Source organism: Thamnophis elegans, chromosome 2, assembly GCF_009769535.1.
Source record: "Thamnophis elegans isolate rThaEle1 chromosome 2, rThaEle1.pri, whole genome shotgun sequence".
Classification (NCBI taxonomy): domain Eukaryota; kingdom Metazoa; phylum Chordata; class Lepidosauria; order Squamata; family Colubridae; genus Thamnophis; species Thamnophis elegans.
The window spans coordinates 51,695,962-51,710,964 of record NC_045542.1 but is presented as its reverse complement, the minus strand read 5'-3'; the positions used below and the strand labels follow the sequence as shown (position 1 = coordinate 51,710,964).

Below are 15,003 nucleotides of genomic sequence, written 5' to 3'. Positions count from 1 at the left end.
ACCTGAAACTTCTTCTTCTTCTCTACATGGGTCAAAAACATGAACATTGCCTCTTGGGCAATTGGATTGGACGCGTCCAAGTACCCCAAGCAAAGAGCTGCATTGAAGGTAACGCTGTCCAAAGGTTCCTGCAAATTCACCAAGCGTGTCAGATTTCGAATTAAACTGGATCGAGCCCCAATGCAATCATACTGTGGAGAGAGAGGAGCTGAATTAGTTTAGGTATTATTCTAAGTAGCATTCCAGAAAGGAAAGGGTTGCCCAGAGCTTGGGTCAGCATTAGTCTATCAGTGGTATTATACATTCTGATATATTACCTCAAAGTAGGGCATTTTTGACCATGCTTGGAGAACAACTTTCAAAGCAGTCAGTGTGTCTTCTCTCCGATTCAAGCTTGCCACTTTCAGGTGTCGAATTAGCACTTTCATTACACAAGTCTCTAGGCAACCTACTCCAGAGAATGAAGAAGGAACCAGACCAAGGAAAGCAAAACAAAAAGTACACAAACAAAAACACCTTCATTGGAAATTCATCAGCAATCACAGAAAAAAATACACTGATGTATAGTCTAGGAGCAAATAATGGGGGCAGGGTGGATATTCTACATCTCCTCCAGAAGCTTGTGTATGTAATGCAGTGTTTGCTGGCTGGGGAATTCTGGGAGTTGAAGTCCAGACATCTTCAAGTTGCCAAGGTTGAGAAACACTGATGTAATGGATGACGTCTAGCATTGTCCTCAGTTGTTTTGGGGTTGTTTTTTTTTGGGGGGGGGAACACAGGAGTTCTGAGCTACAGCCTTTTCTCATCATTTCAACAAGAGTTTTCACTGTGAGGCTAGGAGAACTGTGGTCAGAGAGCAAAGAGCCAGAGGCCAGACACATCCATTACAATTACACTTTTACCGACAAAGGCTAGCAGCCTCAGCCTCCAGGATATAGCTTTTTGATAAACTAGTTCATTATTATAACGAATGAACTGTTATATACTAGAAAAGCTGTAATAGATCAGAAAACCAGCAACTGCTATCAATAGGACTCAAGTTACATAATGTAGCAGGACCTCAAGGTTCTGGTGACTTCTGTCCTTGAAGTGTACATTACTGCACAATGAAATGGAGCCTAATTATATGTACAATTCAGTGGTGGGATTCAATTTTTTTTACTACCGGTTCTGTGGGCATGGCTTGGTGGGCATGGCATGGCTTGGTGGGTGTGGTTTTGTGGGAGTGGCAGGGGAAGGATACTGTAAAATCCCCATTCCCTCCCCACTCCAGGGGAAGGATAATGCAAAATCCTCATTCCCTCCCCACTCCAAGGGAAGGTTACTGCAAAATCCCCATTCCCTCCCAATCAGCTGAGACTCGAGAGGCAGAGAATAGATGGGGTCGGGGCCAGTCAGAGGTGGTCTTTACCAGTTCTCCGAACTACTTAAAATTTCTGCTACTGGTTCTCCAAAACTGTTCAGAACCCGCTGAATATCACCTCTGGTACAGTTCCTTTACATGCATGGCCCACTGTTTGCACTTAGGTTCACTGCCAGCTGTGCACAGCTGTTGCCTGCCTTAAATCTCAACTCAGGGACCATATGGAAATTTATGCCTCAACCTACATCTTTGTTTCTCCACAATGTTTGATTCTAACAATAGAATTAAAACCCAGAAAGCTAACAAATTCACAATTCTAAAACTGCTCTTTAGTTCCTTTCTTGGAAACAGAAACCAATTTTAGCCCTTGATTTTAAAAATGTGTGCTCCAGGCTCGTATGCTAAATTCCAGGCTGCACAACATTTGCAGTGGTCTGCATCTGATAAAATTAACAAGCATCATATAAGCTTCGCATTCTCTGCCACAGAATGTCATGACAGCTAAATCCGCACCCTTTCTATGAACACACGTACAGAACATTGGCCTGGGGCACATTCCTATGTGAGTATTAAGTTCTCCATACAACCCTTTCAAAATATTCTGAGCACTTAGATTTGTTCTTCCTTCCAGCATTGCCGTCCTTGTCTTTCTTTCAAACTCAAACATTCTTCTTTGACTAGCCATCCGATTTTTCTACTCATAGACCAACATTTTGCAAAGAAGGTTTTAAGATTTCTAAGTTTCAATCTACACGGAGGACACGTCTGTTGTAGTGACACCTGTCACTGTCCTTTGGAGTGGGGTATTGCTCTTTTATTAACATTTTTATCTTTTGCCCGAAACAGCAGAGTGACTTCTTATTTCACTTACCTTTCACCTAACCACATCTATTTTGTTGACTTTTAAAAAACGTTTGTCCATATTTTGTCTATTTTCCCCTCTATTAGACCGCTGTGCTCTGGGAAGTGGCATTAAACCACCTGAGAAAGACAGCAGGTATTGCTCTCTTTTCATTCAAGGATGCCTGCTAGGCAGCAATCAATTTTGCGGGGAAAATGTCAGTCCAGAGGATACTTCTGCAATGAAAGAGATCCAATAAAAATTATGCCTGGGCTGTCTCTCAATTTAGATCCCTGTTTTCCCATTTCTTACCATCCGAGTGATCACACAATCAATAAAAAATTCTTCCTCAATCCAAAAGCAGGAGCAGCCACCACTTTCCAGAGGGCTGATTTAAATTTGCTTCAATGTTTGGGTACATCACCGCTCCACTACCAGCCACCACTAACTGTATTTTCAATGCTCAAGTAATTCACCTGGTTTAATGCATGATACAAAACAGCTAACTGCAATGAGCACTGTTTATAATGAGATCCGGTTTTAAAGAAACACTATGGCAAAGTTCCAGGATTACAAGGACCAGCAGAGAAATCGTCCGGTTGAACAATCTAAAATCAGCAGCCCCAACCAATCACCATGATTTGAGAAGAAAAGTCACTCACCAAGCAAAACCAGAGATCGAGCTGCTTCATACTGCAAAGGGGTATTGTCACATTCTTGAACCTGAGAACATAAATATTGATAAAAAGATTAAAAAGAAATCCTCCATAAACACCTTAGAAACAAAGGACTGGGAAGGATTCAAATTCACTCATTGCAGGCCAGCATGATTATTGTGGAGGATAAGAACAGAATAGGTGCACAAGGGGCAAATAATGATCAATACCTCAAGACATTTTATATTTTCGTTATAAAACCAGGCTTTCCTGGGCTCTTGCAGTTGTAATCTAAGAGCAAAACACCTATAGTGGTAGTCCTTGTTTAGTGACCATAGTTGGGACCAGTAATTAATTTTTTAAGTGAAGCAGTTGCTAAGTAAAACTGCAGTTGTGTGTTTGATGATCTTACTTCAGCTTTCCTTTGCTTTACAGACCTAGAGAGATGGTAAACGCAAGGACTAGTTGCGAAGTTACTTTTCCATCACCATCATTAGTGCAAACAGTTTCTATACAAAGCAGTCAATAAACTAGGACTACCTATACCAAATATGGCAACTGGTGAGATCCTTTATAACTGAGCATTTACTGGCCGGATGCCCTTCCAGACACTACATGGAGTTTGCAGCAGATCTTTTTTTCTTTGCGCCGTAGGAGAAAAACATCTGCTACTACCTAGGATTGAACTCTTAACCTTCTGAATAGCAGGTGAGTGTCTTCTTCACCACTAGCTGTGTGACTCGTGGTGTGATCCTTAGTATGTGACAAAAAATTTCCAATAATGCCTCTGGGCTGAGACCCTGAGGCATTATGGAAAATTAAGCTGGGTTCTGCAATTCATTTGTCTTGTACTTTATTTCCTGGGTCTTCACATTATATGTGTGGAGAGGGATGGAGTTTTTTAAAAAGACGAAATTAAAATACAAAGGCAAGAAAGTTTGGAAGGAGTGGGGTTTGCTTTCTTACTGTGAGCCTCAAAGTGAGGTTTTGGAAACAAATACATTTAATGATTTATGGCAGATTGTGAGTCACAGAATGTGGAACTGAGCCAAACCTATGGTCTAGTTTTATTGATAATTTCATTTTTAGTTACTTCAGATGTTTTTTTTAAACTGTGTTAACTGTATGTATGTATGTATGTATGTATGTATGTATGTATGTATGTATGTATGTATGTATGTAGTACAGAGGTGGGTTCCTACCAGTTCGCACCTATTCGGTAGAACCGGTTTGTCAAATCTACCAAACTGGTTAGAAGAGGTTCCACCAGTGGACCCAGAAAGCAGGCCACACCTACAGAAGATGTTCCAAAATTTTTTGATATATATATATATATATATATGACTGTATGGGTGTGTTCCAGCCTAACTCTAGAATGCCTTGAGCAATTTCAACCAAACTTGGTACACAGATGACTTACTCTCTGAAGAAAAATACTGTGGGGGTAAGACATCCCTAACACCCTACGTTGTGTGTGTTCTGTTAAGATACAGCCTGTTGTGCCATACTGCTGTACTGGCTTCTACTATACAATGCAGTGGAGTTGTCATGGTAACGGCTTCACAGTACTCCACAAGGGGGCTCTTTCTGGTAAGGAGGAAAATCCAACATTAGAAATTATTTGGTCCAGACATTTTCCCCCTATAAATAAATACCCGGGCAACGCCGGGTTATCGGCTATTAAACAATAATCTTCAGGGCTCATTTATTAAAACTTCAGAAACCCATGGAAATATTTCTTCTAATCTGGAATCTTATTTGAAGAGATGTCAATGTTCCATTTTTGTATTGTTCTCAAACTTTGTCCCAGCGTGCAACTTTGAGACTCTCCTGTCACCCCTTTTGCATAGAAACTGATTTTTTCTTCCTTCATAAATACATCTCCTTATTTTGTGCCTTCCAATCAATCAGTTATTCCTTAGTGGAATAGGTCAGGTGTATAGCTAACCCCTAAATTTTCAAATAGAGCGCCTGCACAGGAAGAAAAGAATAACCTGACCATGTGTTCATGTTTCTGTTAATGCAAAAGGCCTCACTCACATGATCCTTTTTATCCAATGTAAAAGTAGTTAAAATTAGCTTTGGTTTTTATCTTCCAAGCAAAGGTCAGTAGAAAAGTGAATTCAGCCTAGAGGGTTTTCTGATTTACCAGCAAGCCTCAGGACATTTGCTGGAATTGGGGAAGTAACCGTCAAACTCCTGGAAAGGGCTGGCCTTCAATTATCCTTCTAGTTCTGTAACATTGACAATCAAGGTCAGAAGAAGAAATGAGAGCTTATTAGATGACATCCTTGCAATGATCTTTCTCTGTTTTTATTTTTTGCAATGAACCCTGAATAGGTTCTGAAATCCAGAACCTTATTCAAGCAGTTAATTGTAAGAAACTAGTTCAGCAAAGCCAAGGTTTTATTTGAAATTGTGTATGTTATTGCCTTTATTTCTTCTTTCTATATTTAAAGAGAGGCCTTATTATAAGGTTTCCTAAATGAATTTTTCATTAAAATCTTTCCCACATGCATGACACACAGTTTAAAGCAGTGGTGAAATTCAAATGTTTTTACTACCGGTTCTGTGGGCATGGCTTGGTGAATGTGGTGTGGCTTGGTGGGCGTGGCAGGAGAAGGATACTGCAAAATCTCCATTTGCACCCCACTCTGAGGCCAGCGAGTGGTGGCATTTGCCGGTTCTCCAAACCAGTGTTTTTCAACCACTGTGCCGCGGCACACTAGTGTGCCGTGACATAGTGTAAGGTGTGCCGTGGGAAAAACACTTTATATATAGTCAATATAGGCACAGAGTTAAATTTTTTTAACATTTTCTAATGGTGGTGCGCCTCGTGATTTTTTTCATGAAAAAAGTGTGCCTTTGCACAAAAAAGGTTGAAAAACACTGCTCCAAACTACTCAAAATTTCCGCTATCGGTTCTCCAGAACCTGTCAGAATCTGATGGATTTAACCCCTGGTTTAAAGGGCAGCACAAACATAAGTATCTATTTTCAAACACAGTAATGTCAAAATGATGAAATATTGTGTTGCCACAATACAAGTTCCAAGGTTTTGTACTTGCCCCTTCCTTGGAGCCATCTCCAGACCAGTGGTTGATTCCAGATCTCGTTGCAACAAGTACGGTGCAAAGGGGCCGGGCGTCCACCACATGAATGCGCACATCGTGCACATGTATACTTACTGCCTGTGACGCTCTGCGATGCCTCCACAACATTCCAGCTGCTCGGCAGAGCATTGCACAGGCGCCGTACGCTCCATGTACAGAAGCCCCAAAAACCTCAAATACCAGTAAGGAGCACAGTCAGTCGGGTGGGCACTGGTACGCCCGTACCAGGGCATACCGGTTGTAACCCCCACTGCTCCATACACACTGTTTGTTAAATTACATATTGTTAATTTTGGCTAGGAAAAACCTAAGGCACTTTCTTTTGGAGTTTTGGAGGACTGAGTCAAAGGGAGAAGTCCTTGGCAGGAACACTAAGAATTCCTCAATCAGATAGATGAGGGCATGTTGCTGGTGGCATCCTGTTGTAATGATCTATTCCTGCAGTGGAAGGGGTCTGCGGGTTAGGTATTAAATTACCACCCCCTCAGGACAAAATCTAAAAGGAGAAATCTGTATCTTGATACAGCCCATAATAATGAGAAATGCTATATTTGATCCTGTAATGGTCACACTGTTACATACATGCCAATTTACTGTGAAGGCCTTGCCATTATTGGTGTTTATGTCAGACAGTTGAGGACCTAACTAGATATTTTCAAAAATGTGGAGCTGCCACTGTCCCTCCTCTCCTTCATCCTTCTCCACAGCAACCAGGGTCAATAGCAAGGCAAGGTACTCTGTCTGTCCTGCTCCACTAATGGACACATACTAACAGTTCCTTGGACTTCCTTTATGCCTAGCAGGCTTCCAGCTTTTTCAAAACATTTTAAAGCAGGGTTTCCAATCTTGGCAACTTTAAGACTTGTCAACTTTAATATGCTGGTTAGCAGGAGTGAGTTGCTGCTGGTATTGCTGCCGGTTTGGCATGCAATTTTTTTTTGCTTCGTGCATGTACGCATTTGCAGCTAAAAAGTTCTGCGCATGCATAAAAGGTTAGAAAAGGAAAAAAATAAAATTTCTTCAGAGAAAATATTTCTGCGCATGCACAGAACCAAAAATCAAGATGGCGCCGCCAGAGGAGGAGAACCGGTTCGGGGGCGTGGCAAGCATGGGTCCCTGCCAGTTCCAGTGACCAAGGCCACCAAGTTACTACCGGTTGACGTCCATAGGTCTTAAAGTTGCCATGGTTGAAAAGCCCTTTTAAAAAGATTTTTTTCTCATTTCAAAAAGAGAAGAAATGGGAGCTTTGCAGGCCCCAATCATCATCCTTTATTCCCTACCCTGCTTCAAGGACCACTTAAGTGTAATGGAAGCATTTTTAGAAAATAAAAATATAACTCACTATTGTACTTTACTTGGATCTGACTAATCATAACAACTACAAAGTTAAAGTGCTTGGGAGCAACCTGATAGCTGGATTTGATAGTGGAGAGCACACTGGGGCATCCTGATAAATTTGCCTTTTTGTAAAAGGGTATTTTGTGGCTGGCAACAGACATCATTCTGTGAATGGACAAGCCACATTCCTTCCACTATGATAGCCTTTTATGAGAGCTTTGCAACATGGCCTCAGAGCTTGAAAAGTGCTGCTCATCACAAATGCTAGAGAATTGTGGATCAACAATACCAGACTACAGCTCCCATCGTTCCTAGCCATCAACCATACAAGTAAACAGTCCAAAGAAAGGAGGGAATGCAAGCTTAGGTAACTCCATAAGTATGAGGAATCCACATACTTACAATATTATAAAGTGCAGATATAACAGATTCTTCAGCAGTCCCAAGTTGTCCAAGAGCCTAGGAAGACCAGCCATAAAAGTTAGAAGTTAAATACTACAGCCTTGAAACATGGACATCCAATGAGCCAATCAGAGGGGCCTCTCCAACTGACTAAATGAGGGGGGGGGGAATGCAATCAGTGAGTTTTTTTCCAAATCAGCTGCTATGCCTGGAGTAATAAAACTACCTCCCCCCCCCGCCCATTTTACACAAAAGTGTAAGAGCATCCCCAATTACATTACAATGCCTATAGAATGCATTTCTCTGTTCATTTGAAAAGAAATCTGAGTGATGGCTGTAGGAAGGTGGCTACAGAAATGAAAAAATTAACGAAAGAAATCCAGGGAAAAGAAGAAACAGAATATTATCAGATATGGGGGAAATGGTGTAAGTGGATGGAGGAAAGAAACAAGGATCAATGAAAGAAGACAATAAAACTCAAAAATAGAAGTTAAGGAGAATTGACGTTTGTGTGTGTGTGTGTGTGTGTGTGTGTACTCAAGAGAGTTTAAACTTATTAGAGGTAATCACCCAATATATCAGATGAGTAAAATAAAAGGGTTAAAAATGGTGAAACGCAAATGAAATATATTAGAAGGGGAAATAACATAAGGAGAATTGTACTGATTTGAAACTGCTATTAGAAGGAACAGGAAGTTCCAATGTGCTATGTGAATGTTGTGTATGTCTAAGTTCTGTATTTTGTATGTTTGTAAATAAAAATAATAATAATTAAAAAGAACGCATTTCTCTGTTCATTTGAAAAGAAATCTGAGTGACAGCTATAGGAAGAATCTAGCTGGCTACAGATGTACCATTCTTTTGGTTCTGTACAGAAACCACTACATCCCAGTGAAATTGGAAGAATAGCATGCCATCAATGTTTTCTATTAAGCATTTTCCACAGTAGTTCTATCTTGTTGCTTCAGAAGCAAAAGCAGAGGACCTAATTTAGAGGATATAACAAACCAAGCAGTTTTTAATTGCTGCCATCTGTTTGCAACTCTTCCTGGGTACATAGCAATCCAGGCAGAGAACAGGGTAAGTAACACTGAAGAGAGCTGGATCCAGTGGGTGGGATTCTAAAATGTTAGCAACCGGTTCTTTGTCCAGTTACCAGTTGGGCATGGACATGGTAGGCATGGCCTACTTGGCCTCCTGCACCATGGCAAGGGGGGGCGTTTTTGCCCTTCCCAGGCTCCAGAACCTTTCCCTGATCCTCTAGGATGGTGAAAATGGCCTCCCCTGGGCTCCAGAGACCTTCCAGAAGCCAAAAACAGGCCCGTTTTCAAACTTCCAGAAGGCCTGATTTTTGTCCTCCCAGATTCTCTGCGCGGCCTCTGCATTTATCTGTAGGGTGACCATACGTCCCGCATCTGGCGGGACAGGCACGACTTTTCATCATTTTTCCCGCGTCCCGCCCGGTTCTCAAAAAACCCCGCTTTATTTTGGGGCTCGCTGGCTCCCCGCCCATCAGCTGCTGTTAGCTCGCTCGTTAGTTCCCCCATCTATTTCTAAAAATCTAAGCCAGCCCAGCCTGCCGCTCACTGATTGGCCTGGACTCCAGCCAATCAGTGAGCTGGCTGGGATGGAAAACGCGGCGTGCTTAAAGTTTTCCATCCCAGCCAGTTCACTGATTGGCTGGAGTCCGCTTAGCACGCTGCATGAGTCGCAGGAGTCTCCATTTCATTTCACCTTCGCAGCCGTTTGCTTTGTTTTGCTGCTTCACTGGTGAGTAAACTGGGAATTAGTAACCTGCGCGGGGTTAGTAAAACAGCTGCCGTCGCCCTGCTCCCCTTCCCTGTGTGCGAGAAAGGCGCCCGCTTGCCAAGCACTGCCGCACTGGTTCCTTCGCACTCCTCCCACCCCTCTGCCTCCTCAGACCTCCACGCAAGAGCGGCGGAGCGATCGAGCGGCTCATCCCGCTCCGAGCTGGGAAAGGGGTGCTTTGGCAGGGCTTCCGCAGTGCCCCCAAGCACCGTCGCGCGAGGTCGTCGTCGTCGGCTGCTGCTTTCGTTGCTGAGGGCCTTTAGTAACCTGCGTGGGGTTAGTGAAACAGCCGCCACCGCCCTCCTCCCCTTCCCTGTGTGTGAGAAAGATGCCCGCTCACCAGCCCGCGCCAGCCTGCTCACCCTTGGGCTCCGGGGGCAGCACTTTCCCAGCTCTGCCGCTGCCACGCTGCTTCCTTCGTGCCCTGCGGAGTTTTCCCTGTGTCTGCCAGGTCGCGCCCATCCTGTGTTGCGAGAAACTCCGCAGGGCGTGAAGGAAGGCGCCATCCCGCCATCGCCCAGCCTCCGCCGCCGCCTCCCCTTCCTCCCTCCCTCCCCCTTGGACTCCTCTTCCCGCCCGCGCCACCTCGGCTTGGAAGGGCCGGGAGAGTGAGAGAGAGAGAGAACGGGGAATCTCTTGGGGCTCGCTGGAGCGCTGCTCCTTTCCCAGAGCGAGGGCGGCGCGGGGAAGACAATCTGCCGGAGGAACCTTCCGAAGTGGAGGCAACGGCAGCGGCTGGGCGCGCGCTGCTCTTTCCCTCCGCGCCCTGGTCCTCTCCGTTCCCAAGCAGCCCCGTCCTCTCCTCCTCTCTCGGTCCTTCCCGCGGCCGCCTCGCCAAAATCTCACTCTCCCTCACCCCGCTTCGGCTGCTTCTGGCTATCGCCCATCGACCTGGCATTTAGCAACAACAGCCTGAGACCAGGGCCCTGACAATTCTCGCCACCTGGCCCTGGAGTGGAACTAACAGGGCCGGAAGGAGGGATCTCTGTGATGTAGCGAACCCTCCTTCCCCAGTAATGGCCAGCCCTGAAGTTCCCGTCATACCTGCCCCTCCCCATAGTGACCGTAATGCTTCGGCCCTCCCCTGCTACTGTAGACCCCATAACCCCTCTCACAGCTCCCGCACCATCCAGCAGGCAATCCTTGACACTCATTCTGGGACGGGAAGTAAGTCTGGGCCCCTACCACTTCTGCAGTGGCACTCAGTGGAGGAGACACCAGGCAATACTCTCAATCCTCTCATACACACGCAGCCACTCACCCATGCAGTCCCCACGAAATAAGTTAAACACAGAAAATACAACAGTATGAATTTAAAAAAAGTGGGTGCAAACATCAACCAAGCATACCATTCACACTACATTCCTAAAAAATTCGCGGAGCACTGCGCTAGTGCGATGTAAGACAATGGTGTGCAGATGGAGGGCGAGCTGCTCCGCTCTTCTCCCCTCCTCTGAGTCCTAGAAAAGCTTCCCAGGCCACAGGTCCAAAGTCAGTAACATATAAAGTGGCTGTAAGCAGAGAGGGCACGGGATAAGGGTCCGGTATTGGTAAACAGTAGCTTTCCAGTCCTAAGCCCTCCGGATCCAACAAGAAATTTATGGCCCCCATGTCGGGGAGTAGTTCTTCTCCTTCCCTTAAGATTGAGCAGGGTCCAGAATCCGGGGGGGGGGAGAGTCTGTGGGGCCAACATCTGGGACTGGGCTGAGCTGCTCCAGAAGACGGGGTAAAGGGCGCCAATTCCTACAGAGCCAAGTCCTGACCCCTACGGCTGCCATCATCTACCACTCCTAGCCCTATTCCAACCTTAATTATCCTACTACTAAACCTAATTCTAACCTAAAGCTAATCCTAATTCTAAACCTAAACCAAAAACTAACACCAACCCAAACTAAGCTCACCCATACTAACCCTACACCAGCCTAATCCTAAACCTAACCCAAGCGTAGCCTAGCCCTAACCCCCACACTAACTCTACCCCCAACCCTAGCCACGACCCCAACCCCGGTCTCCACTAGCCCTGCCCCAAGGCCGAGAGCACACACAGATGGTACAATCTCCAGTACTTATACCTAAATCTATATCTAATCTATGCCTAAACTATACTATCTATATCTATAAACCTAAACCTATACCTATATATCTAACTAAATCTAAGTAACTGGAGCTATGGCAGGCAGCAAACAGTCAGAGGGAGGGCAGATAGAATGACCAGAGCAGATGGTCCCAGCCGAGGCGAAGGAGAGTCAGTGCTGGGTAGGGAGATGGTAAGGCTCGCCGGTAATAGTGGAGAGGGACAGGAGTGGTATCCAAAAGGCTGCGATGGAAAAAAAAAGGAGGGGGAGGCGTCCAGGCCTCTCACAGACTCAGCAATGGACGATGTCAGCACGGTGCCGCCATCTTCTCCGCTCCGAGCAGCACGATCACTCAGGGTCACCGGAACCCAACAGGGGCGCAGGGGCGAGAGGAGAGGGGTGAGAGGAGAGGCAGTAAAGGGCGAGCAAGGCAATGGGGGGTGGGGAGGGGGTATGGCCACGGCGGTGGTACACGCAGCCAGCCACCGAATCCGCCGATCCCACAGAACTCCGTTCCAGATGGTGTCAAACGAACAGATCTCCCAATCCCCCCAGCTCACTGCTCACCACATAGATGAAATCAAAAAACAGAGTTCAACTCCAGTTGGAAAGGCAGCCACTCAGATAGAATCAAAGGCAAGCGTCCAAGATTTAAAACGCAGCGTTCAACAGAGCGGCGCCGCCATCTCTCCTCTGCGCCACGCAGCAGTTCCAGTTCCAGTTCCAGGCCTTGGCGAATCCACAGCTAGGAAAGCGACCGGAGACGGCTGATGTTCAAATGCCAGTCCCCACTCAATCCGCGAAATTCAGCCCTTCCAGGACCTTATGTCAAAATTGTCACGGACTCCGGAGGCTCTTCTAAGATCTTCTTTCGTCTCGCCGGCTTCTATCGAGCGAGAAGCCAGGCAGCCATCCAGGTCCTGCACATGCGCAGGAAGCTGTAAAGTGGGACACCATTGGGGGGGGGGGGAATTCAGGCCTTTTTCCATTTCAAGGCGCTGCCGCTTCTTCCACGGCCTCCTTCTCCCCCACACCTCTTGGAAGTCCAGCCAGCTGCCCGCCAAGCTCTCCGCGGAGACTTACCCAGAGTTTTCACCGCGATTTGCCTGGTGAGGGGAGGAGACAGGTTGATGCAGACCAAATCCACATCCTGGTGCAGCAGGACCTCGTCTATCCGGCTGGTGTAGAAGGGGACGCTCATCTCCTTGGCCAGTTCTTCCACCTCTTCCTGAGTGCGGCCCCAGAGCGCCTTGACCGTGAAGCCCTCATCCTTTAGAAGCGGGATGATGACCCGGGCGGTCAGGCTGGTGCCGAACACGCCCACCCCGGGAAGCATGGTTGTTGCTGCTGCGGCTGCTTCTGCCTGCTTCCCTCCACCCTCACCTTTTTCCTCCCCTTCCTCCTCCTCCTCCTCGCTGCGATCTGGATGCCCGACGCACCTTCCTTTCCTCTGCGTTTGGCCCTTTCGCATGGAGCTTCAAGATTACAAGCAATGCGGGGTTGCTACGCTAAGGGCGCCCGGTCCCAACTGGGAACTGCTGCTGCTGCTGCTGCTGCTGCTGCTGCTGCTGCAGGGACCCAGCAGCACCCGATCCCTGCAGCAGTGTCTGGCTCTGCTCCCGGCTGCGGGCCCCTGCTGCGTCCAGCGCGTCTTCATCAGCAAGTGTGTTGCCTGCCTGGCTTGCTGCCGCTGCCCCTCCATAGCCAGGTCATCCCAAGCGGAGCTCCCCCTGCCTAGCTGCGTTGCGCACACGTGCGGGCATTCAAGGAATCTGGCGTTTTTTAAAAAAAAAAATCCCGATCAACCTGATCGCTCAATTTTTTTAAAGGTTCCAGATCCTCTGCAAATGCCAGCATCCCGGCAGTCTCCAATGCAAGGGCAGCGAAGGGCAGCCAACAAGTGGCACGGGAGCTAGGAGCAGCCAAAGGCCCAGCAGCCGCCCCGCTTCTAATCTCCATCTGCCCGATGAAGGCTGCCCAGCTGCTGGCGCTGCTGCGACTCTGCTCCACCACCGAAGATGCCACTGCCACCCTCTCGCCAGCTCTTCCTGCCCGGACGCCCACCGCCCAGGAGCTGACTGAAGCCTTCCTGCCACCACCGGCTGCACCGCGGCCGACTCGCCCTGGGTGGGCTGCAAGGCTTCAGGCAACTCCTGGGCGGCGGGCATCCAGGCGGGAAGAGCCGGAGCGATCGGGTTGATCGGGATTTTTTTTTTAAAAAAACACACCGGATTCCTTGAATGCCCGCGCGTGTGTGCCATGCAGCTAGGCGCGGGGAGCTCTGGGTCGTGCACGTTTGGAATGACCCGGCCATGGAGGGGCAGCAGCAACGAGCCGGACGGGCAACCCGCTTGCTGTTAAAGATGTGCTGGATGCGGCAGGGGCCTGCAGCCAGGAGCAGAGCCAGACACTGCTGCAGGGATCGGGTGCCGCTGGGTCCCTGCGGCAGCAACAGCAGCAGTTGCCAGTTGGGACTGGGCACCCTTAGCATAGCAACCCCGCATTGCTCATAATCTTGCGGCTCTGCGCAAAAGGGCCGAACGCGGAAAAAAGTAAAGCACGTCGGGCATCCATATCTCAGCAAGGAGGAGGAGGAGGAAGGGGAGGAAAAAGGGGAGGGTGGAGGGAAAGCAGCCGGGCAGCCTCCATCGGGCGGCGAGGCGAGCTGCGTGCAAGGCCGCTCAGTCAGCCCGCCCTGTGACTCCTGCTAGTGCTCGGCAGCGCGCAACCACCGCACAGCCTCCAGCCCCGCAGGCCGCCCTCCCGGCGCACAGCCACTAGTCTATAGACAAGATAGACCTGGAAAAATGAGTGAAAATGTTTGCAAGAGGAAGCCACGTGGTGGAGCCAAAAAAGGGGCGGGGCACCCTTTCTACAAAAATCGGGACTTTTTAAAAATGCCCCAGGACACGGGTCAAATTATTAAAAATCGTGACTGTCCCGCCGAAAGTGGGACGTCTGGTCACCTTAGGTTTGCCTGAACTGGTGCAAACCAGCTGACTCCCATCACTGGATGGATCCTCTTCCCCCTTTACCTCAGCAGCTTGGCTGTTGTGTTGTGGTGGTGGTTTTCCATCTATTGCCTTGAAACAAAAGTCCCCTCTCCTTAAAATGTTTTAAATGAAAGTTATTTGGGGGCTGCAGAGATAGGCCTGAATCCAGGAGCTAGGAGGTGAGGAAAACTTCCGGTCAGTGAGGAAAACAGAGTTTTCCTCACTGACCGGAATTCAATTCAATTCAATTCAATAGTTTTGCTGTTGACAGAATAATAGAATAACAAGGTTGGAATGAACCTTGGAGGTCTTCTAGTTCAACCCCCTGCTCAAGCAGGAAGCTCTATACCAGTGATGGCTAACCTTTTCCAGACCAAGTGCCCAAAGCATGTGCGCGCGGACCAGTGGTGGGAT

General features: G+C 47.6%; 1 protein-coding gene across 1 annotated transcript in view; it reads right to left on the bottom strand.

The window, feature by feature from the left end:
- HEATR9 (HEAT repeat containing 9) overlaps nucleotides 1-15,003 on the bottom strand; it is a 58,897-nt gene that overhangs the window by 23,193 nt on the left and 20,701 nt on the right. The window contains exons 6-9 of the mRNA XM_032239007.1: nucleotides 7,713-7,769; nucleotides 2,867-2,927; nucleotides 318-448; nucleotides 3-191 (exon numbers count right to left, since the gene is read on the bottom strand). Coding sequence (XP_032094898.1) covers nucleotides 3-191; nucleotides 318-448; nucleotides 2,867-2,927; nucleotides 7,713-7,769 — 438 coding nt within the window. The remainder of the gene's footprint in view (nucleotides 1-2; nucleotides 192-317; nucleotides 449-2,866; nucleotides 2,928-7,712; nucleotides 7,770-15,003) is intronic.